The sequence below is a fragment of the Pseudopipra pipra genome, chromosome 13 (assembly GCF_036250125.1).
Source record: "Pseudopipra pipra isolate bDixPip1 chromosome 13, bDixPip1.hap1, whole genome shotgun sequence".
In the NCBI taxonomy this organism is placed as follows: domain Eukaryota; kingdom Metazoa; phylum Chordata; class Aves; order Passeriformes; family Pipridae; genus Pseudopipra; species Pseudopipra pipra.
In genome coordinates this window covers 20,624,483-20,647,160 of record NC_087561.1, presented here as the reverse complement: position 1 = coordinate 20,647,160, position 22,678 = coordinate 20,624,483, and the positions used below count along the sequence as shown (strand labels likewise).

The window sequence follows — 22,678 nt, the reverse complement described above, 5'->3', positions numbered from 1 at the left end:
GGCCTGGGGGCTGCGCCGGGCGCGCCTGCCCTCCCTCACATAGCTCTGCACCGTTGGGGTGACACACAGCCCTGCCTGGGGCTCCAGGCTCACTCTGGGGGCAGCCGAGGGCTGGGCTCTCCCCCTGCCATCCCAGCAGCGTGCTGGGAAGAGCTGGGGACAGCAGCAGACGGTCCCATGCCCCCAGTACCTGCTGATTGAGCTCCTGGGTGGGCCCCTGATGCGTGGACAACTTTCACCCAGCGCCGGTGCCCTGACCGGCAGGGGCCTGGCAGGTGCCACACTGGGATGCAGTTGGCACGGGGTAACCCTGGGCAGTGGGCGCAGCAGGGTGCTGGTGCCTGTGTGTGGCACATGGCTTTGGCAGCCCTGAGCAGCAGTGCCTGTGGTCCTCAAGGCCCTGCTGGCCCGCCAAGGGGAGCAGTGGTGGAGAAAGCCCACGTGTCCTGCCGCAGGAAATGATGGCTGGTGTCATCTCCATCTGCTTCCTGCCGGCTCCTTGGGAGCAGGGCTGTGCCCGGGCAGCTGCTCCTGTGCTGTCACGGAGGGGACCGGCGCAAGGTGCCGGCATTGTTCCCGCAGCCGCCACATTCCTGCCACTGCCGGCGGAAATGCCGGAGCGAGAGCAAAGGCCTGATGCTGCTCCCCAGGGATGGAATGAAGCCTGGGCCTGCCCATCCTCCCCCTCATCCATGGGGAGGACCTTGGAGGCTGTTGGGGTGCAGCTCTGGGGGCTTACACATGCATCAGCCCACCATGAACACCATGACTGAGAGACACTGGTGGTACCCAGGTGGTAGGGCTGGGGAAGCTGGTGGTGTCCCAGCAGTGGGGCTCAGCTTGTGGTGTGGCACAGCTAGTGTCCCACGGCTGCACTGGACACCCCTCGCTGTCAGTGAGCCCTTCCTGTCTCCCCCCAGGGGCAGCCAGAGGTCCCCAAGGACCGCAGGGCTCACGTGACTGCTCAGCCCATTCCCAGCCCCTCTCCCAGTATATCCAGCATCCTTATTCCCTGCTCAGTGAGCCAGGACTTGGCAGACCCCATCCTTGGCATGCTAGGACAGACTCCTGCTCACACACCCAGGGACAAGGACTGCCCTGTGCCCCAGCACTGCCCCTGTGCCCACCGCCTGCTTTTCCCTGGCTCCTTGCTGTGGTACTGGGGCTCCCACACCGCTGTGTCACGGGGGGCACAGGGAGCATGGCCAAGCCCAGCAGCTCCCACCTGCCTGCGGGCAGCAGGCCAGGCCAGGAAGAGCCAGAGATTCCTTAGGTCTCCTGGCCCAGGAGCCTTTTCCTCCTTCGAGGCTGGCCACAGCCCAAACGGGGGGAGTCCTCCCTGGCCTCCTCCTTCCAGGCTGATGCAGGAGGGCTGGGGTCAGGGCTCAGCTGTGCAGCCCCTGGCTGCAGCCCAAGCACTCAGGGCTGGGTGGTGCCTGGGGGACATGGGGCAGTGCTGCCTCGCTTGGCAGGGCCACAGCAGTCGCTCTGGGGGTCTTCTGGGCCACCCTGCTGCCCAGGCAGGGACCCAGCAGGAGCTCTTGGGCTAAGTGTTGTCTGGGGGGGCAAACTGCAGGTGCTGGGGGTGGTTTGAGGTGAAGGAGAAGAGCCCTCCGAGTTCAAACCAGTAGCAGCAGCACCATAGGTTGGCGGTGGAGGAAATGATACCCCCCCAGCACCCCAGAGCTGGAGCTGGGGTCAGCTGGGGGGGCTGTGGCCAGGGTACCACATCCTGCCCCACCGCAGCTCCAGTGCCAATGCCACCACCAGGAGGGGTCTGGAAGACAGGGCGTGAGGGTCTGGATTGGACTGGGCAGTGAGCAGGCAACCCTTGCCCACCCCCCCAGACCACCACGGGGGCCCCAAGGGTGGCTCCTGGGGGCTCGTGGGGCAGCTGGTGGTGGCAAAGTGGGGTGGTGGTGGCTCATGAGGTGGCAGAGGCTGGGGGGGCAGCGGTGGTCGGTGGAGTGGCCACGACCCAGGCCGGTGGAGTGGCCACGACCCAGTGGCTCTCGGGGGCTCGCGGGGTGTCGGTGGCTCACGTGGCGGCGGTGGCTTGCGGGCGGGCGTGGGTGGCGGCGTGGCGGGAGCGTGCTGGCGTGTGGCCGGGCAGCACATCCCTCCCGGTCCCAGCGGATGAGCTAATGGAGGCCAGCTGGGCCCGGACGCTTCCCCAGGCCCCGCTCCCAGCCCGCAGCTGCAGCCCTTCCGCTCCTCCGCAGCCCCTTAACCCCCTCCCCGCCGGCACTGCCGACCCCCGCCCATGTCCCCCTGCCCACCCCCCGGTGGCCACACGCCCCTACCCACAGCCCCACGCACGGGGCGTCCCTCGTGGGCAGACCCCTGCAAACTGCCTGGGGTTTGGAACCCCTGCATGAGCCTCACTTGGAGGGTCCCGGCTGGGGCTGGGGGAGTCCTGTCCCGTGGGGTCCCGTCCCCTTGCAGGGCCCGCCCAGCCCCTCCTCCCTGCCTGCAGGGTCCTACAAGGACCCCCAGTCCCCTGAGCCTGCCCACTGCCCCTCCCACATGGGTCCTGCTCGAACACAGCCCCATGGGGTGGGAGCGCCAAAGAAGGGGATGCCAGGAGGGGGATACCCGTGACAGGGATGTTAGGATGGGGACACGGAGGAGAGGGATGACAGGGACACCAGAGACAGGGATGCCAGGTACCCAGCACCCACAGCTGCCCCTGTGTGCAGGGCTGTGGAGCAGCTGCCCAGGGCCAGTGAGGTCAGGCTGGGGCAAAGGGAGGACCCAGCAGCCACTGGGGCTGCTCCACTGACAGCAGCAGAGTCAGATGGAACCAGTGAGAGCCATGTCCAGGACTGTGCCACCATCCCCTGGCACTGGGATGGCTGCCTGTCCTACACCAGGGCTGAAGAACCCCAGCAAGGTGCTGAGCAGTGGCAGAGACAGCTCCAGCAGCCTCCTCTGGCTTCCTGCACATCTCACTGGCCTCTTCCTTCTCCCACCAGGGACAGGCCAGGCCCAAACCCTCCTCCCAAAAATAAACCCCAGAATGGGCTAAAGGCTCAGGGCAGCACTTGCAGCCAGGGTCTTTGCTCTGCGGCCTGAGGGTCCCCCAGCCCCTCTACCCTCGCTGTCCAGCTGGGACCAACATCCCTGTGTCCTTCCAGCATCCCCTCCTCCATCTCCCAGGCCCTCTGACCCATGTTTTCACACTCTCCTCCCCAGTTCCACAGGCTCAGCAGCTGGTTTCTCTCCTTTTTGAGCACCTTCTCTGCCAGCACCAGGCTGTGAAAGGGGCTGCCGTGGTGCAAGCCATGACTGCCAGCACCAGGCAGCTCCAGGAGGGACCAGAGGGTCCTGAGACCCCTGCCCAGCAGCAGGCAAGTAACCCCTGACTACCCCTCCAGAAATCAGCATTTACTGTCATCATAACTCTTTATTATAAAGATGTATTTACACGGAATAAATCTTTACAGACATGGGAGACAATCAACAGGGCCCAGCTCAGAGCCAGAGCCCCTCCTTTGGTGCATGGCAGTGCTTGACAGATACCCCAGTGCCCCCCTGCTCCTGCTGTCCCACAGCGTGGAGGAGGCACAGGGGCTCAGAGCCCCATGCTGTGTCCTGGGTGGGCACCCCACACCTCGGGGGTCCCCAGGAGGTGGGTCTGCCAGCGGGAAAAGGACCCCATGCTCACCGGGGAGGGCAGTTCACCCGGGTGAGCACCACGGGAATAAATAGATCCGGGACAAGCTGTGTGCTCTCCCTGGCATGGGGGTGATGGGCAGGGCCGGGGCGGGGCCCCGAGGGAGCTCGCGGGCCCCGAGGGAGCTCGCAGACCCCTGCGGAGAAGCTGCTCCGCCTGACAAAGTGCTTTGCGCAAAGCCCGTGGTCCCGGCGAGCCTTTGCCTAGGGCAGCCTGCCCTGTGCCCACCGGGACAGGCAGCCCTGGCCCCTCTGCAGGCAACCTGCTGCCGGCCGGCGCCGGGAGGCGGCAGTGGGGGGCAGGAGGCACCACGGTGCCAGACACGGCGCCGAGGCCACCAAGGACAACCGCGGGGAGGAGGTGATGCCAGCCGAGGGCTCACAGGTGGGACCGCACGCTCGGGGCCGGAGGATGAGTGGAGCGGGCGAGGACACGGCGCAGGCGATGGGAGCCGTGTCCATGGAAGGCTGGTGGCAGCCCTGCAACGAGAGCAAACCCAGGTTATATGCGAGTTCCCTCCCGGCACTGTCACACGTCTCCCCGTGTCCCCCATGCCCCCCTGCATCTCACCTGGCTCAGAAGGGCATGGGGCCCTTGTGGGAGAGCCGGGGCCGGGGCCGCCGGTACCTCCGCCAGCCCGCCGGGCGCTGCCCGGTCCCGCGCCGGGCACCCCGCGGCCGCACCACCCTTCGGACGAGGCCTCTCTTCGCATCCTTCCCGTCCGGCGCCTCACACACCTGCCCTGGGGACGGCAGGAACAGCGTTAGCTGGGTGTCCCCCCACGCGGGACAGGGACAACGGTGCCGTGGGAGCTGCCTGGCCCCGGGCCGGCCGGTTTCCTGGATTGTACCCAACAGGAGCCATCGCCGCCGAGTGCTTCCTGTGGCGTGGTGGCCCGGCCACCTGTGCCCAGCATGGCCACCTCGTGTGGCCATGGCCACCGGCCTCACCGTGGGGACTGGGGCTGCCCGGTCTCCACTTTTGGCTCCAGCGCTCCCCACGGCCACACACCGTGCTCCCCTCTCTGCCGAGGCCACCGAGACCCTCAGCCTCTCGCCCTGAGTCACTCCCCCGCATCCCCGGGGTGCCTGGTGGTGATGCTCTGGTCCCAGCTCCGGTCTCAGCACTGGTCCCGCTCCCCCGGGGCCCGGGAGTGCCTGACCAGGATGCTCTGGTCCCACTACCGGTTCAGCACCGGTCCCGCTCCCCTGGGGGGCCTGGCCGGGATGCTCCGGTCCCAGATGCGGTCCCAGCTCCAGTTCCAGCATCGCCAGTCCCACACCCCCGCGGGGGCCGGGTGGCAGCCGGGGTTGGGGCCGGGTCCCCGCGTGGGTGCCGCCGCGGGACCCGGCGATGCCCGGGACTGTGCCGCGGCTCCGGACGCTCCCACTCCCGCTTTGCACGGGGGACCGAAGAGTTTTCGGCTCCATGAAAAGCGCTTTGTCCTCCCCAGCCCGGCGGCAGCGGATCCCGACGGCACGGGCCCGGCTGCCGGTCCCTCCGCGTCCCCCCGCACCCCGCAGCCCGCGGCCACCCCGGCGCGGTCCCCGCGGTCCCCTCCCTCCTCCATCCCTCCCTCCATCCCCCGCTGCCTGCCCGGGGGTCCCAGCGGGAGTCCCGCTCTCACCAGGGGCGGCCAGGACGAGCTCCAACACCAGCAGCAGGAGCAGGAGCAGGGCCAGGAGCCGGCGCGGCGCGGTCATGGCGGGGGGCGGCGGGGGGCGACGGGGGCGGCCGCCGGGGGAGCCGCATTTGTAGGCGGTGAGAGCCCAGCCCGGCCCCGCCGCCGCCCGTCATCTGGCCTCGGGCCCCCGGGGGGGTGTCCGCCCCCCGCCCCGCCCCGCTCTGCCGCCGGGACAACCTCCCCGGGGTTCCCCCCCGGCCTGATCCCCCCCCCGGCACACCCTCTCGGGGATCCCCCACCCGCAGCCCCCTCCTCCCGTGCCAAGTGCTCTGAGAACCCCCCAGCTTGTCCGAGGACCCCCCACTCAGTCCCGATCTGGGGTCTGCACCCAGCCTGGCCCAGGACCCCCCATCCAGGTGGACTCTGGGACCTCCGAACCCAGAATGGGCCAGGACCCCCACCCAGGTTGAATCTGGATCTTTGCACCCAGAATAGCCCACCCAGGCTGACTTTGGGACCCCTGCATCCAGAATAGCCCAGAACCCCCCATCCAGGTTGGATCTGGGACTCACACATCCAGCCTGCCCCAGGTCACCCTACCCAGGCTGACTTTGGGACCCACACACCCTGAATGGCCCAGACCCCCTCACCCAGACTGGCTCTGGGACACCCCCTCCAACCTGTCCCCCAGACCCCAACACTGCTGCCAGGCTGGCTCAGGACCCCTGCACAGCCTCCATCCAGGATACCTCATCATTTCTCGGCCCTGGGACCCCCCTCCAAGCCTGGCCCTCAGATCCTGGGACTCTCCACCTCACCTGGCTCAGGCCCCCCTCCCAACCCACCCCTTCCCTGTCACCCAAGGGGGCAGGGGGCTGTCCTGGCTCCTCCATGCCCACAGACTCCCTCCACCCCTGCCCCTCTGCACCTCCCAGCCAGGTGGTGTCCACAGAGGGGTCGGCATGTGATGAACTGCCCCAGCCCCTATTCCAGGGGTGGGAGGAGAAGGAGAAATCAGGAGTGAATTTGAGCCTGAGAGGAAGGGAAGGGTGAGGAGAAGGGGTTTAAGGTCTAGTTTTATTTCTCATTATGCTACTCTGATTTGATTAGTGATAAATAAATAAAAAGGGAGAATTAGGTCGGATATTTGGGAGAAATTCTTCCCTGTGAGGGTGGGGAGGCACAGGTTACCCAGAGAAACTGTGGCTGCCCCATCCCTGGAAGTGTCCAAGGCCAGTGTCAGTGTCCAAGGCCAGTGTCCAGTCCCTGTCCAAGGCTGGACAGGGCTTGGAGCAACCTGAGATAATAGAAGGTGTCCCTGTCCATGGCAGGGGGTGGAACTGGATGATCTTTATGGTTCCTTCCAATCCAAACCATTCTGTGATTCTGCGATTTTATGAAATTCAATTAATTTCCCCAAACAGGGTCTGTTTTGCCTGTGCCAGTATCTAGTGAGTGACATCCTGGGCCTTATCTCGACCCTTTCCCTGTATTTTCCCTCCCTGCCCAGCTGAGGAGGGGGCGATGCAGAGGCTTTGGGGGTCAGGGTCAGTTCCTCACAAGGTGGGTGACATCACCCCTCCAAAAGGTGGGTGACAAGTACAACTGCACGCCAGGACAGCCCCTGACAGCAGGGTGTGGGGACAGAGAGGGGTGTATGGAGGGGCTGTAGAAGCGGCTGGACGTGGTGACTGTGTGTTTGGCTTTGAGGATGGGCTGGGGGGGCTGTAAGAGGGGCTGTGGGGCGGGTGAGGAGAAGCTGTACTGGGTGTGTGGGTACCGTGTTACAGCCCCACATGCATCGGTAGGTACTGTGAGAGGGGGACATCCCTGCGCTTGTTCCAGCCCTATTGGCTGCACCTCCCACCCCCTGGACAAAACCTCCTTGCCAGGGTCTCCTGTAGCCCCCGTTGCATGCACAGTGTAGGGTCACCGCTCCCCTCCCGCACTGTGCACCCCCAAAGTGGGGTGTTCCCTCAGGGGGGCCAGGACCTGGAACCCCATTCCTGCAGTCCAGTTGCTGGGCTCTGGGGTGCAGCGGAGACCCCCCCAGCCCACCTCCTGGGCAGGCACCGTTAGGCAGACCCTGCCTGCCAGGGGATCCTCGGGGATGCTGGCAGCATCCCGGTGCCACCGCCGCCTTCCGCATTCCTGCGCCCGCACACCCTCCCGCCCCGCGTCCTGTTTGCCGGGCGCGTCACCCCGGCCTGAGTCACCCCGCGGCCTCTGCAGGTGACGGAAGGCCAACAATAGCCCACAAAGGGAGGATGTCCCCCCGAAGCCTTCCTCTGGCTCGTCTTCGAGGAAACCTCCCGCGGGAGGGACGGGCCCCACCGGACGCGCCGAGGAGCTTCGTCCTGTTGACGCTGGCCTGGGGCGGCACGCGGCCCCGGGGGTCCCCAGGGACGGCTGGTGACACCCCACCCCCGTGCTGGGTGAGGAGGAGGGATGTGCAGCCACCGTGCCCACGGGGACGGGACAACTGCGGCACCGTCTCTTGGGTGTGGCTTTGGGAATGGTGGCGTTGGGAATGACACTGGGGGTGGTGGCAGGGATGATGGCATTGCAAAGTGGAGCTCAGATGCCGGGAATAAGAGGATGGAGACCCCCCCTCACCATGAGGACCCCATGGGAGTGGGGTGCAGCCGCATGGGAAGGGGTGCAGTCCCCCCCCCGGGTCTGGGCAGGGACCAGGCAGGGAGGATGGAGCAGCATTAGCATGTGTCACTGACAAGCAGGATGGCAGCAAAGTGCTGCCTGACCGACCCCACGGCACTGCATCACATCCTTGGGAAACTGCCATAGCAATCACAGCAGCTTTGGGGTCACCCTCTCTCCCCTCTCTCCTGTCCCTGTCCTTCCTCTGCTGGGGACCCCCCTTCACCCTCTCCTGGGGTCCTCTGAGAAGGGGGAACCAAAGGGTGATGCTGGACATGGGCAGCCTCAGAGCATTCATGACATAAGCGTGCCAGGGCTCAGCATGAGGGATGGGATGGTTGTGGGACCACCCGGCTTTGCTGGTGCCAGAGCTGCGGGTTGGGCAGGGACAGGGGACAGGACAGGACAGTGGGACACGGGACAGGGGACTGTGCGGCTCCACGGCGCAGTCCTGGTGCCACCTCGTGGTGAGCAGGGTCCCAGTGCCACAGCTGGACAGCCGGACCCGGTCACAGCCGGACGGTGTGGTGACACAGTGGGACAGGTGGTGTGGGGACACAGCCAGTGTGGGGACACAGCCGGACAATCCCTGCAGTGCCACAGCTGGAAGGGTGATGGGGGGACACAGCTGGACAGTCACTGCCACAGTAGGAGGGTAAACACCTGTCTGTCCAACGGGCCATGAAGTGCCACTGGCAGGGGCCAGCAGCTCAGAGAGTTCACGGTCCCACACAGACCTGGCTGTGTCTGGCCTGGAGGCTGAGCCCGTGAGAGCTGGGGTGAGATGGTGCAGGGACCCCTGGCCCAGGAAGTGGGGGTCACACCCCAAGGATCTTCATGGGCTGTGATGAGCAACAATCCCATAGGGAGTGCTCCAGGAGGCCCTGACCTGGGCGGGGATGTGAGTCTCTGGGGACAAACTTTTTGGCAGGGCCCATTGTGACAGAACAAGGCAGGGCAGTTTTAAATTAAAGAGGGTTGTTGTGGATTTGATATAGGGAGGAAATTGTTCCCTGTGAGGGTGGTGAGTCCCTGACACAGGTTACCCAGAGCAGCTGTGGGATGGGTAACCCATGCCAGGCTGGATGGGACTTGGAGCAACCTGGTCTAGTGGAAGATATCCCTGCCTGTGGCAGGGAGTTAAAACTAGAGGAACCCTAGTGTCCCTTCCAACCCAAATAAGTCTGTGACTCTATGATCTATCCTGGGTTGGGACATGCATTCATCCCTGAAGGTCCATGTCCATACCAGGGATGGACACCTCCAGCACCTGTGGGAGCAGCTCTGCCCTCATCCGGACTTTCTCTCCACAACCAGAGTCATTAAAGCCACTGGAGGAAGAACCTGTGTAATCAAAGTGACAGACCCTGGGGTCAAGGCTCATTATGACGAACATAATGAGGTTTTAGCAAGGCAGATGAGCAAGGTGTGGAGCTGATGGGCCTGGCGGGACAAAGGGCACATCCCAGCAGGATCCTCCCATGGAGCACAGGTCCCTCTGAAGCCTCAGCAGTGGCTGCTGGTCCTGGGACTGTGGATAGGTGCTGGTGACCCCCCGCATGGCTCAGCCATCACCCTCCTCTCTCCCTGCGTGGGGCTGCTCCATGCTGGCACATGGCCAATGTGCCCTGTGCCGGTGTCTCTAACCCAACCCACTGAGCACTCTGAATTTATCATCCCTGGTACTCCAACAGCAGGACCATGTGCTCTCACCAGCACTGAGATCACCCCATTCTCCTTTTCAAGGCCTCGTGTGTGTTCCTGCCCCCCCCACAGAACGGGGCTCAGACATCTGTCTCTCCCAAGTCCAGTCCCTTTTCCATGTCATTGCACAAGCTATAAGACATGTGCTGGGGCCCCATCCCTCTGCACTCCTTCTGGACTCTTTCTCTGTCCTGTGGATTTCCATGTTACTCCATGACCAGGAATGGACAGAGCAGGAAGAGCAGCAGCGTCTGTCCCTGCTCCTGAAGCCCATGGGTGCCCGTGTCAGATGATGGGTGCCCATGGCAGATGATGGGTGCCCATATCGGATGTTGTTTGACCCCCAGACAGCTCCTCACGCCAAGGAGACCCAGCAAGACCTGTTCTCTCCTTAAAGCACTCTGGGTTTTCCTGCACCACCACCTCCAAACCATCTGCAGGTGGGGGAACCACATCCAGCTGGACCCCATGGGGACTGTTGCCATGCCATCCCTGCTCCTCTCCCATCCCCTTCCTGTCCCTCATCCCTGGGAGCTCAGGGCTCCTGCTGAGGATATTGGCTCCTTTTCACCCACTGCAGGATGCTGCATGTGCCTTGCCAGAGGGGTGCAGCAGTTTGGGGTGATAGCAGGATAGGCACTGACATGTTGCTCGGTGTTATCCAGCTTTTCCCTGGAGTAAGAATTGTGCTGGTGCAGGATTGCTGACACCTATACTGCAGCTGCAGTAGAAAAACAGCCACGCCAAAAAATGAGGGGCCCAGCCATGGTTAGGGGATACAACACTGTGTGTTCCCATCACCCAGCTGGCTGCAGGAGCCACAGACCGGGGTGGGTGTCCCGCCAGCTCCCAGCCCTGCTCACCAGGAAGACAAGCACTGTGTCCCCCCAACAGCTGTAACAGCTGGCAATGGTGATGGGGTACCTACCCAACACACACACCATGTCTGTCAGCCCCAGCCTTGGGGAGCTGGGGTGGGGACTGCACCACGCCAGGGGGAGGGATGGCTCAAGGGACTGACTGGCTCAGGGGGTGACTGGTCCTTGCCCCAGGGACCCCACATCAGCTCTCCATGGCTCCAGGAAACAGGGGTTCCCCAGGGAGCAAACCCTTTCCCTGCCTTCTCCCTGACTGCCAGGCTGTACCAGGCTGAGCTGGCATGCTCCCACCTCTGCTCCCGCAGGATCTTTGGACTTTGTGCTGATTTTGCTGTTTGCTTTTATTTAGCAGCGGGATTCACTTTCCATGCAAAGGACAACCCACATATCCGCTGGGGCCTCGTCCCTCCCACCCCCCATCCCTCTGCCCCGGGGCAAAGACACAGGAGGAGGGACCTGTCACCCGCATTGTCCCCTGGTTCCCCGTCCTGCTGGGCACTGCCAGGGCAGCCATGTGTGCCCTGCACTGGATCACAGCCTGGGCACTCCTGCTCCACGGTATGCCAGAGGGGTGAGCTGGGTGCTGGGGTGGGATGGCATGTCTGGGACCCCCAGGAACCAGGCACACAGGATGCAGGATGTCCCAGGCACAGCTCTGGGTGAAGCAGGGGTGGGTTCGACCCTGGGGCAGAAACGGGGCTGTGGCAAGGGGCTCAGCCTGCCCACCTGCCCCAGCCATGGGCTCGGGTAAGGAGCAGCCCCCCAGGGTGCAGGGACCAGGCACCCAAGGCCCCCCCCACGCTGAGGGTGACCCCACCCTGCATTGTCCCATGGACCCAAGCTGGGTGCCCTTAGCCCAAGGTGAAGAGCCAAGCACCAGCTGGTGATGGAGAGCCCAGGGAGTGGCGGTGCCGGCGGTGGCACCTGGTGCCAAGCAGCCCTGGGGAGAGGCCAGGTCTGGCCGGGCATGGCCCTGCTGTCAGCCGGCTCCTCCAACACCCTGAGTGCTGGGATGCTCTAGGTCGGCTCACCTGCTCCTGGGCATGGTGAGCACCAGCTGTTCCCCGTGATGATCCCACTGGGCCATGGGCATTGGGAGATTTACTTCCTCTTGAGCCGGGCAATGGTGCTGGTTTCTACCCACTATTCCTGGGACTAAAACACAGGACAACCGGTTTCTGCAAAAAGCCCCAAAGCTGGTCTAGCTGGTGTTTGGAGCTGGGGATGAGGGTCACAGCTGCCTGGTGTGGTTCTGGGCTGGAGCAAGGGGCCAGCAGGCCCCCAAGCTGCAGCCTCAGGCTCCCGGTTATTGCTGCACCCACAGGCTGTGCCGCAGGGTGGGTGCCACAGGCTCCTTCCACCAGGAATGACATCCGGGATTGCTCCACGGACCCACCGGTGAGCCTTGCCTTGCTGCCCTTCCCTGTTCCCGAGACCCCCTGCATACTGTCCCCCCCCAGTCCCAGCACATGTCCCCCTGTGCCACCAGTACCTGCCACCGACGGCCACCAACACGATGGCACGGCTGGCAGCACTGCGGGACACCATGCGGGCCCACGGCATCCATGCCTACATCGTGCCCTCCACGGATGCCCACATGGTAAGGCAGGAGCTCCCAGTGTTCCCGGGGACCCTGCTGGCATCCACAGCCACCTCTCACAGCTCCATCCCCACTCCAGAGCGAGTACATCTCCAAGCGGGATGCCCGGCTGGGCTGGCTCACAGGCTTTACCGGCTCCGCAGGTGAGGGCACCCCACAACCCTGGGTTCCCTGCTTGGGAGGCTGGCACCTGCCTTCCTGCTAGTCCTCATCCCTGGGGATCCATGGGCAGGGCATGGTCCCACTCTCTGAGGGCCCCCAGGGGTCTCTGCCAGCTGCAGAGAGGGAGGGAGAGGTGATTCCTGAGCCCCCGCTCCTGTCACAGGCACCAGCGTGGTGACACAGGACAAGGCTGCCCTGTGGACCGACAGCCGCTACTGGACCCAGGCAGAGCGTGAGCTGGACTGCAACTGGGAGCTGCAGAGGACGAGTCAGTGGGGGGCAGGATGGGGGGCTGCTGAGTCCCCCCGCTCCCAGGATCCCCCCCAGCCCCTGGCACAGTCTCCTCTGGGCTCAGCATGGGCTGGGACACGGTGTGTCCTCGCAGTGCCACCCAGCTCTCTCCTGCAGCCTGGATCGAGTCCATTGCCATGTGGATCATGGAGGCAGTTCCTGTAGGGGGGAACATCAGCTTGGACCCTTTCCTCTTCTCTGTCGGTAGGGCTGGCTGACACTGGGGGTCACCCTGCCCATGGGAGGGCAGCCCCAGGGTGTGGATTTACCAGGTTCCCCCACGTGTGGGCTGCTTCTTCCCCTCCCCCAGCCACCTGGAACAGCTACAGCCAGGCTCTGTACGGCTCCGGCCGGACCCTGCTCCCCCTCGAGACCAACCTCGTGGATCAGGTGTGGGGTGACCAGAGACCCTCTCCCTCCTCCAGCAAGATCTACAGCCTCCCGGCAGCATTCACAGGTATGACTCTGGCCTCCCCACAGCTGCTCACCCGCAGCACCCCCAGCCCAGGGCCATCCATGGTGGTCCCTGCACCGAGCCAATCACTTGCCCCACTCCCAGGGAGCAGCTGGCAGGAGAAGGTTGCCGGGATCCGGCAGCAGATGGAGCAGCACGTGCGACGCCCGACGGCCGTGCTGCTGTCAGGGCTGGAGGAGACAGCCTGTGAGTACCTGCGGCGCTGTGGAGGATGCCACGGCAGGTGCCCTGGGCTCCGAGCCCTGGAGCTGGGAAGGTAGCGGCAGTCGCAGGTGCAGAGGTCTCGTTCCTGACAGGGCTCTTCAACCTCCGTGGAGATGACATCCCCTACAACCCCGTCTTCTACTCCTACACCCTCCTGACCAACACTAGCATAAGGTGGCCGGCATTTCCCTGTGGGCACGGGGCATGGAGGGGGCTCATCATCCACTACCCTTCCACCCTTCCCTTCCTGAGCTGGCCCTCATCTGATCCTCCTCTCAGCCCCGCTGCCTCAGGCCCCAGCCCCACATCTCTCCCAGTCCATGCCCCCTCTCCCAGCCCACCCTGGGGCACCGCACCCTCCCTTCCCGCACAGCCTGACGGAGGGCTCCTCCCATTCCCAGCCCAGCATCACTTCTGAGCCCCCCAGCCCTTTCCTCTCCGCTGGCATGGCTGGGCTCGGGGGGACCAAGGGCAGCAGGTGACCCCCCACGTCTGTGCCTGCCCCACGTCCGTGCCCACCCCATCCCGCTCCCTCCCCAGCCTGTTCGTGGAGGGGTCACGGCTGTCGGCGGCAGCGCGGGAGTCCCTGAGCTCCGGCTGCCCGGGGCCGCTGTGTGTGGAGCTGCAGGAGTACGGGCAGGTGAGCGCCCACCTGCGCAACTATACCCTCGGTAACGTCACCGTGTGGCTGGGCACCGAGTACACCACCTACGGCCTCTACGGCATCATCCCCCAGGTGGGTACAGAAGCGACACCGCGGCACTGAGCCTGGCCGTGGGGCACGCGGGTCCCGCAGGCTTGGGGACGGCCCCGTGCCACCGCGCTGTGGCCACCCCTGGGGCCTGAGGGGACAGGTGGCCATGCCACCTCCTGCCTGCCCTCGCAGGAAAAGCTGCTGGAGGAGAGCTACTCGCCTGTCATGACGGCCAAGGCTGTGAAAAACGCTCAGGAGCAGGAGCTGCTGCGAGCCGCCCACGTAAGGGCTGTCCCTGCCCCCGCAGCCCCCTGCACAATGCGGGGACACTGCGGGACGCCGGGTGCTGACGCCCTCTCCCCGGTGCCGCCGGGGCACCCCCAGGTCCGGGACGCCGTTGCCGTCATCCAGTACCTGCTGTGGCTGGAGAAGACGGTCCCGCAGGGGCAGGTGGATGAGTTTTCAGGGGCTCAGCACATCGATGCCCTCCGCAGGTCAGTGCTGCCCCCACAGCACCCCCTACCCAGTAAAGGGCAGCTGAGGACCTCCAGCACCTCCCTCCCTCCCTGCTGCCTTCCAGGGCCCAGCAGCACAGCCATGGGCCCAGCTTCCAGTCCATCTCGGCCAGCGGGCTCAACGCGGCGCTGGCCCACTACAGGTATGGCCAGGGCAGCAGTGGGCAGAGGGCAGTGGGTGATGGGCAGTGAGCAGCTGGGAGAGGGCTCTGACCCCCTTCCCTTGCAGCCCCTCCAATGGGAGCAGCCGGACACTGTCTGCAGGCGAGATGTACCTCTTTGACACTGGAGGGCAATATCTGTGAGTAGCTTTTAGCAGAGACCCCCCCTCACAGCCCCACATCTAGGGGCCCCCAAAGCCAATGCTGTGGCTGCATCACCCTGTTCACATCCCTCCTTTTCAGGGACGGGACAACAGACATCACTCGGACAGTGCATTGGGGTCAGCCCACCCCACTCCAGAAGGTACCAACCTCTCCTGTGTCAGCCAGCACCCCCCTTGGCTGCCCAGGACCCCCCTGTGGCACTCTGCACCATGGTCGCAGCCAGGGCTGGATGTGCCAGGGTGGGTGTCCAGGCACCACCGTGCTCACCCCCCCGTGCCCCTGCAGGAAGCCTACACCCGTGTGCTGATGGGCAACATCGACCTCTCTCGCCTCATCTTCCCATCCAACACAGCAGGTGGGTGCCAAACCTGGCATTGTGTAGCCCAGCCCTGCCCAGGAACCCTGGCATAGGAAGCAGGAGAGCAGGGGGGCCCCATCAGCTTGTTGGCCTTCATCCCACCCACCTCTTTGTTCCCCAGGGAGAACGGTGGAGTCCTTCGCACGCCGGGCACTCTGGGACGTGGGACTCAACTACGGCCACGGGACCGGCCATGGCATCGGCAACTTCCTCTCAGTCCATGAGTGTAGGTGGCACCAGCACTGGCACTGGGCATGTGGGCTGAGCTGTGGGGACAGGGACGAGGACAGGAGCTCATTGGGGGGTACTCATTGCCCAGTGGAGCCTCTTGCTGGGGGTGTCCTCTACCTGCAGTGTGTTGGGGTGCTTTCCAGGGTGACTCCATGATGCTTTCCAGGGTGACTCCATGATCCTTGCCAGTGTGATTCCCATCCAGTATGACTCCCGTCCAGCTTACTGGGATGGTCCAATGATTCTCGCCTTGGTGGCCTCATGGTCCTTGTTGGGATGGCCCCATGGTCCTTGCCTTGGTAGTTCCATGGTCCTTACCAGGGTGGCCCCATGGTCCTTGCCAAGGTGGTCCCACAGTCCTTGCTGTGATTATCCAATCAATGGTCCTTGTCAGGATGGCCCCGTAGTCCTTGCCGAGATGGCTCCATGGTCCTTGTTGGGATGTCCCCACGGTCTCTGCCAGGTTGGTCCCATGATCCTTGCAGGGATGATCCAGTGGTCCGAACTGGGATGATCCAGTGGTCCTTGCCTTGGTGACTACGTGGTCCTTGCTGGGGTCGTCCATGGTCCTTGTGTTAGCCCCGTGGTTCTCCCTGGTGTGGCACCTTGGTCCTTGCTGGAGTGTCCCTGTAGCACACACTGTCCCTGGAATTCTTACCCACCCCATGTCCCTGCAGGGCCTGTGGGCTTCCAGTCCAACAACGTGCCACTGGCGGCCGGCATGTTCACCTCCATCGGTATGTCCCACCAACACGGATGGTGCCTCAGCTGTCTGGGACAGCCCCAGCCCCAGGACCAGAGAGGGGGTGTCAGCACTTGGCCCCACTCTGGGGTCAGATGTGGCCCTGCTAGGGTGGGCTAGGGGAGCCATTGGGGTTGGGGGCTCATCAAGTGACCTCCTGGCCCCCAGAGCCTGGATACTACCGGGACGGTGAGTTCGGGATCCGCATTGAGGACATCGCCCTCGTGGTGGAGGCACAGACCAAGGTAGGGCAGTGGGGTCAGGGTGACAGGGGTGGCACAGCATGGGGAGCTGCATCAAGTCAGGGGGGCCCCCCCAGCAGGGCTGGGGGCACCCAACAGCATGTCTCTGTGGCAGTACCAGAGCGAGGAGAAGCCTTTCCTGACCTTCGAGGTGGTGTCCCTGGTGCCCTATGACCGCAACCTCATCGACCTCAGCCTCCTGTCCCTGGAGCAGGTATGGGGGTGCTCGGGGGGGAGGGCAGAGCAGGGATGTGAGGCCAGCACATCGGGCTGGGGTTTGGGGAGAGCAACAGGGGCTGGGGAGTGGATGCAACAGGAAGCCAGGACCATGGCGTGCAGTTGGAGCAGGTAAATGAGGATGGAGCAAGGATGGATGTGTGGATGGAGAGGGGCAACAGGATCTGCAGGTGGGGCTGGTGATTGGGGTGTGGGGCAGCTGGAGGGGGAGGGCCAAAGGGGCTAAGGGGTGGCAGCATCCAGGGCAGCCCCCTCCAGTCCCCTGCCGTGCCTGGCTGCAGATCCAGTACCTAAACTCCTACTACAAGAAGATCCGTGAGCGTGTGGGGCCAGAGCTGCAGCGGCAGCAGCTGCAGGAGGAGTACGAATGGCTGCAGGAGAGCACCGAGCCCTTCCTGGTGGGCAGCGCCGTCACCACCACCGCCACCACGGCCATGCTGGCCCTCACCTCGCTGCTCTCGGTGCTGCTCAGTGGGCTGCAGGCCTGACCCTGCATCCATGGCCCCGCCACCCCCTCCTGCCGCAGCTGGTTCTTCCCCTGTGCTCACTTCCTTTTTTTTTGTTGTTCTATTTGCTCCTTTGTGATTAAACATGAGCAACGCAGGCGGGGGCTGTGCCCTGCTGTGCCGGGTGTGCTGCCTGTGCCTCACCAGCAGGTGTGGGGCTGGGGCACTGCCCCACATGGCCCCCAGCCACACTCCTGTGACCCTGCTTGTGCCACCTGCCCTACCCTGGGGCAGCCAAGCCGATGCCAACAGCGGGGAGATGGATTTGGGCAGATTGTAATTCTGGGGAAAAGATGGAGGAACTGGAGTGAGAGGGTGCAGGGCAGTCAGCCCGACCTGGGACATCTCCGCAGGTGCCAGCAGTGGGGTGACCAAGAGCGTGTCCCATCTGGGTGTGATGCTAAGCCGGGAGGACTTACAGATGCAGGGGACACAGGGGTCATGCCAGACACCAAGTGTCACACAGAGGGCTTGACCATCATGTGCCAGCAGGATGAGTGGGCACAGGGGAGGGCACGGCAGAGGGGTTGGGGACTGTCACCCTTTGCAGGGGGTGGGGGGACACTGTGCCCATCTGCAGCATCGCCAAGGGGAGGCACAGCATGGGCAACACCACCGGGGGGGCAGCACGACGGCCGAGGGGTGTCAGGGCGCGGGCACCATCCTCACGCCGGGGGCCCCGGGCAGGGCAGCAGTTCCGTGGAGAGTTTCCTTCCTCCTGCCCCAGCCCGCGCCCCGGCAGCCGCCCCAAGCACGGCTGCAAGCGCCTCTCATGTGACCGCCGGCTTCCTGTGCGCTCGGTGCCGGTGCCGCGGGACGGGACGTGCCGAGGTGCTGCCGAGCGCTGTGCCCTCTGGCCCCAGTGCCATGCTGCGCCGCAAGCCCTCCAACGCCGGGGACAAGGAGCCAGGACACAGGAAGGTGAGTGCTGGCAGCATCCAGGTGCCCTCAGCACACACGGGTGTCCCTGCACACCCAGAGTTGTCCAAGCCTGGGCTGCCATGGGATGCTGAGCAGGAGGGCTGGTGCCAGGGAGCTGGGGCAGAGCCCCAGGGGGTTGTGACAGCGTGGGAGCGGCACTGCCATCCGTCTGCCCCTGCTGCCACCAGCCACTGTGGCCTCGCCAGTGCGTAGTCCTGGCATTGCCCAGCTCCCACCCTGCCTTGCATCCCGGTGGGATGGGTGGCTGGGATGCACAGTCCTCGGGATCAGCATGGGTGCCAGCCAGGGTGCCGGTGGGACCCGCGGGGCTCTGCTGGGAGGGGCTGTGGCCCCCACTCTCCATGGCCTCCCCACGGCGTGGGCGGCCGCCTGCCATTTCCTGGGGGGCCGCGGCGGCGGTGCCGGGCGTGCAGCTCCCAGCCCAGCAAGGTGCTGCGGTCGAGGCTGCAGCTCTGTCACGTGTCGGCCGCTTCCTCTGGCAGCACCGCTCTGAGGTGGGAGCCACAGCAGCACCAGCTGCCAGCACCGTGGCCCCTTGAGAGCCCCCGTGTGCCACCCCGTGACAACCTGTCTGGAGGCTGGAGTCACCGGGGGGGGCCACAATCATCCCCCTGCACCAGGTCTCACACCAGCTGGCACTTAGCTCTTGCCAAGCCCTGCTGGGCTGGCATCAGCATCGGCAGGTCACCGTGGGGAGCAGGGCAGTGCCTGGTGCCAGGGCCCTGCCCACGGCAGACACACATCCCACCACGGCAGCTCATCCGTGCTGGGAAGCTCCCACGGGAAACCTGGGTGAAGTCCCCCTCGCTGCACCGGGAGGACCCATCCAGCCCGGCAGGTCCCAGTGGGCATCCCCTGCCCTTGCCCAGCCACAGCCGCTCTCACTTCCCTCTCATTGCTGTGCTCCGGGAGAGCCCGGCCTCCCTGGCTCACATCCTACTGCCAGGCTCTCCAGGGCTTCTCCAGTGCTGGGCCAGCAGCTTTCCTGGCTTTGGAGCTGTTTTATCTCTGAAGGGAGTGCTCCTGGGGGTTCAGCGCTCCTGGGTCTGGTGGGTTCGGGGTGCTGGGGTGGGAGCGGAGATGCACCTGGAGCTGGCCCTGCCCTGTAAAGCCCCAGCGGGGGTGCTCTGGGTGTCCCACTCCGAGCCAGCCAGCCCTCTGCAAGGAACGGCAAAAACAAGTGCTGAAGGATGCTCGGTGGAGCCGAGGAGGAGGAGAATAAAGACGGGACAAGCTGAGCAGGGGCAGGAAGGGCCTTGTAAGGAGCTCAGAGCCGGCAGAGCCGCTTGAGAACGGAAATCGCTGTTTGTGGTGGTGGCAGAGTGAGAGCTGCGGTGCCTGCTCTGAGCATGCCGGCAGTAGGAGCCGAGCTCACCCAGCCTGAACACGGAGTTCTGGCATCCAGGGATGAGGGAGACCCGGGACCGTGTGGCTGTGCTGGGATGCTGGCTGGCTGGTACCAAGGGTGCTCCTGTCATGGAGAAACCCTTCCCATATGGGACAGGCACCAGAGGACATGGAGATGGAGGCAGGCAGGGGGCACAGGGAAGACTGGAAGGAGCAGGGGCAGAGGGGTGCAGCAGGACTGAGATTCACAACCTGCCTCGATGGCTTTGGCGCAAAGATGGCACTGAGCCAGCTGAGGGTGCTCTCTGGGCTGTGGGGGACACTCACAGTCAGAAAACACGGGAAACTTTCAGTCCTGGAGTTGACCACGGAGGCAGAAGCAGGGACGTGGCTGCTCTCATGTTCCCAGCCCTTCACTGCCTGCCCACTTGTGGGTGCTGCAGAACCCTGTGTTCCCCCAGGACGTGCCTAGCCCATGTGCCAGGACAGCAGTGTGGCACAGCCCTGGGCTGCTCCCAGCTTGGCAGTGCCAGACTCTGTACCGGAGCATCCCTGCCCCAGGAATGCTGTGCCAAGCAGCTGCACAGGCACTGAGAGCAATACCAGGGCTCTGCATCCTTGGTCTGGTGGGCTCATAGCACATGGCAGCTCTTGGAATGGGGTGAGACAGGGGAGACTGTGCCAGCCAAAAAACTCTCCCATCACCCTGGGATGGGCAGAGCAGCCCAGAGGGAGGAGGGGAGCTGGGGCAGGGGGTGCAGAGAGAAGCCCTCACACCTTTCCATCTCCCCTCTCACACCCCTCCCCCTGCCCCCAGCTTTCCCTCCAGCGCTCCAGCAGCTTCAAGGACTTTGCCAAGTCCAAGGTCAGCTCCCCCGTGCCGAGCGAGAAGGAGTTCAACCTGGAGGAGAATGTGAGTTCCCAGCCTCCCCAGGGCAGCAACACCCCTTGACATGCCCTGCTCCCCTGGGATCCCCTTCCCAGCCTATTTCAGAGCTGGTTTCCCCAGACTCCTGGTCCTACCAGGGGCCCACGTGCCATGGAGCAGCCCATGTTCTAGCATGCGTGGGATTTGGGGTTTCACAGCCCTGTGTGACCCCGCTGAGGCTTGCCTGGGGTGGAGGGCTCTGCCTTCACTCTCCATCCCTCTGGCAGATTCCTGAGAATGATCCCAGCAGTGCCAGCCCTGAGGATGCCCCGCGGAGCAGTGGGACGAAGCTGGGCAGGAAGTGGCGGGCGGTCATCTCCCGCACCATGAACCGCAAGATGGGCAGGATGGCCGTGAAGGCACTGGCCGAGGGCAAGGTGAGCGGGGGGTATGGGGGACATGGGCAGGTGAGTGGGGGTCAGCTCCTCCTCCCCCAGCCTGACCCCAGTCCCCACAGCAGGGAGAGGTGGAGGAGGAGGGGTCCCCGTGCCCACTGTCCCCAGATGGCAGCGCAGAGGAGCGGAGCCACGACAAGGTGCCGCTGTCGTACCTGGAGCTGGAGGAGGAGGAGGATGGGCGCCCACCCCTCAGCCGCCAGATGTCCAGCGGTGAGCCCAGCCCCAGCAGCACACCGGTCTGAGCCCCCAGCAGAGCACATCCTGACCCCCTTCTTCTCTGCAGGCAGCGACATTCCCAGCCCTGGTGGTCCCCGGGACAGCCTGCAGCTGGAGGAGACTGTCCCAGCCTACGCCGGCCCCTTCTGCGGCCGGGCCCGCGTCCACACCGACTTCACCCCCAGCCCCTACGACAAGGACTCGCTGAAGCTGCGGGTGAGCCACGGCCACTGCGGCCCTAGGGAGGGAAGGACGGTGGCTGGGGACCCTCCTGAGGCAGAGGTGTTCCCCAGCTGTCCCCAAGCCTGCACCCACTGCCACCCCATCTCCTTTGGCCCAGAAAGGGGACATCATTGGCATCATCGAGAAGCCGCCTGTGGGCACCTGGACTGGGCTGCTCAACAACAGGGTGGGCTCCTTCAAGTTCATCTATGTGGATGTGATCCCTGAGGAGACAGTCCCTGCCCGCAGGAGCCGGGGCTCCAGCCGGAGCAAGCGCCTCAAGCCCAAGACCCTCCATGAGCTGCTGGAGCGCATCAACCTGCAGGTGAGGGATGGCAGCCATGGGGAACAGTGGCACCCAGCACGTGCCCAGGGTGCCAGCAGTGGGACCACCCCCTCTCTGCTCCCCTTCACTATCCCCCATCCCTGTGGGTCCCTCCACTGAGTAGCCCAGGGGCACAGAGGGGACACATGGGGCATTTCTGGGTGATGTGGGGGCAAGTGCCCACCATGGACCTGCACTGGGGGCCAGGGGAGCCACCTGCTCATCCCTGCCCACCATCCCTCACCCAGGAACACATCCCCACCCTCCTGCTGAATGGGTACCAGACCCTGGAGGACTTCAAGGAGCTGAAGGAGACCCACCTGAATGAGCTGCACATCACAGACCCCCAGCACCGCGCCAAGCTGCTGACAGCTGCCGAGCTCCTCCTGGACTACGACAGTAAGAGCCCTGGGGAGGGAGTGGGAGACCCCCCACCACCACCCACAGTCCCCCCTGCTGGGCACCCCAGCAGCACCACTAATGCCTCGGTCCCTCTCCCAGCAGCCAGTGAGCCAGAGGATGGTGACAGCTCTGAAGCCCTGCCATCACCCTCGGAGCCCAAAGGGGACATTCCCCGGGACTCAGGCTGCTTCGAGGGATCGGAGACCCTGGATGGCAGCCGGGAGGAGGCTGAGCTGGGGGGTCCTGAGGAGCAGCTGGGGGCTCTCTCCATGGCACAGTCCCTCTGAGCCCACTGGCACTGCTGCTTCCCACTCTGGCCCTGGCAGCAGGGACAGACCAGAGGGGACAGCTGCTGGCAGGGGACAGAGGAGCCCCAGCGGCATGACCTCAGGGCCCAGCTTGGCCCCGGCACCACAGGCAGGTGCTGTACCCCCAGGACATTTTGCATGGTGCTGCCTGGCACTGCTGCCCCGATGTGGGGGCTCTGGGCACCCCAGGGCACCGTGCTCCAGGCATGGGCTGCTGCTCCTGGATTTGCCAGGAGGCTTGAGGGAGCTGGGGACGGGAGCCATGCCTGCAGGCAAATGAAGTCTTCACTGTCACTGCTCAGCATGGGCACATAGAGACCCCTCCTCACTCGCCATGGGGGGCAGCAGGATGCAAATAATCCAGCTAAGACACTCTGGAAGTGTGAGATGGAGAGGCTGGAAAGGCACAGGGAAGGGGGAAAAGGGAGCTGGCTTGGGGCAGCACAGACACGCAGGGGCTACAGCTC

The 22,678-nt window shown here is 64.6% G+C and overlaps 3 protein-coding genes across 4 annotated transcripts; 2 read left to right on the top strand and 1 right to left on the bottom strand.

The window, feature by feature from the left end:
- Positions 1-3,392: 3,392 nt before the first annotated feature.
- APLN (apelin) lies at positions 3,393-5,502 on the bottom strand. The gene is made up of 3 exons (XM_064670344.1): positions 5,304-5,502; positions 4,247-4,418; positions 3,393-4,155 (listed from the first exon to the last, which is right to left on the bottom strand). The coding sequence occupies exons 1-2, from the start codon at positions 5,377-5,379 to the stop codon at positions 4,252-4,254; spliced, it is 243 nt and encodes an 80-aa protein (XP_064526414.1). The 5' UTR covers positions 5,380-5,502; the 3' UTR covers positions 3,393-4,155; positions 4,247-4,251.
- A 5,403-nt stretch (positions 5,503-10,905) lies between these two features.
- XPNPEP2 (X-prolyl aminopeptidase 2) lies at positions 10,906-17,219 on the top strand. The gene is made up of 21 exons (XM_064670338.1): positions 10,906-11,098; positions 11,865-11,938; positions 12,030-12,140; positions 12,220-12,283; positions 12,466-12,570; positions 12,711-12,797; positions 12,904-13,050; positions 13,153-13,254; positions 13,365-13,446; positions 13,813-14,008; positions 14,159-14,248; positions 14,351-14,460; positions 14,547-14,624; positions 14,711-14,782; positions 14,886-14,946; positions 15,093-15,162; positions 15,287-15,391; positions 16,074-16,133; positions 16,307-16,383; positions 16,496-16,594; positions 16,899-17,219. Exons 1-21 carry the CDS (start codon positions 11,053-11,055, stop codon positions 17,103-17,105), a joined length of 2,043 nt encoding a protein of 680 aa, XP_064526408.1. The 5' UTR covers positions 10,906-11,052; the 3' UTR covers positions 17,106-17,219.
- Positions 17,220-17,924: 705 nt separating this feature from the next.
- Positions 17,925-22,553, top strand: SASH3 (SAM and SH3 domain containing 3). Of its 2 annotated transcripts, none has more exons than XM_064670342.1 (8): positions 17,925-18,044; positions 20,230-20,325; positions 20,568-20,717; positions 20,798-20,948; positions 21,022-21,170; positions 21,295-21,501; positions 21,750-21,900; positions 22,006-22,553. In XM_064670342.1, exons 1-8 carry the CDS (start codon positions 17,991-17,993, stop codon positions 22,188-22,190), a joined length of 1,143 nt encoding a protein of 380 aa, XP_064526412.1. In that variant the 5' UTR covers positions 17,925-17,990; the 3' UTR covers positions 22,191-22,553. The 2 variants fall into 2 exon arrangements, with proteins under 2 accessions (XP_064526412.1, XP_064526411.1); XM_064670341.1 differs by having other exon boundaries at positions 22,003-22,553.
- The last annotated feature ends 125 nt before the right edge of the window (positions 22,554-22,678 follow it).

Bases quoted from the DNA above. Each gene is read 5' to 3' on its own strand.
- APLN (XM_064670344.1), bottom strand. From the start codon at position 5,379: ATGACCGCGCCGCGCCGGCTCCTGGCCCTGCTCCTGCTCCTGCTGCTG. The intron at 4,419-5,303 runs GTGAGAGCGGGA...TGCCGTCCCCAG, and splicing joins GCTCGTCCTGGCCGCCCCTG to GGCAGGTGTGTGAGGCGCCG.
- XPNPEP2 (XM_064670338.1), top strand. From the start codon at position 11,053: ATGTGTGCCCTGCACTGGATCACAGCCTGGGCACTCCTGCTCCACG. The intron at 13,255-13,364 runs GTGAGTACCTGC...CGTTCCTGACAG, and splicing joins AGGGCTGGAGGAGACAGCCT to GGCTCTTCAACCTCCGTGGA. The intron at 15,392-16,073 runs GTAGGTGGCACC...ATGTCCCTGCAG, and splicing joins CTTCCTCTCAGTCCATGAGT to GGCCTGTGGGCTTCCAGTCC.
- SASH3 (XM_064670341.1), top strand. From the start codon at position 17,991: ATGCTGCGCCGCAAGCCCTCCAACGCCGGGGACAAGGAGCCAGGACAC. The intron at 20,718-20,797 runs GTGAGCGGGGGG...CAGTCCCCACAG, and splicing joins AGGCACTGGCCGAGGGCAAG to CAGGGAGAGGTGGAGGAGGA. The intron at 21,901-22,002 runs GTAAGAGCCCTG...TCCCTCTCCCAG, and splicing joins GCTCCTCCTGGACTACGACA to CAGCCAGTGAGCCAGAGGAT.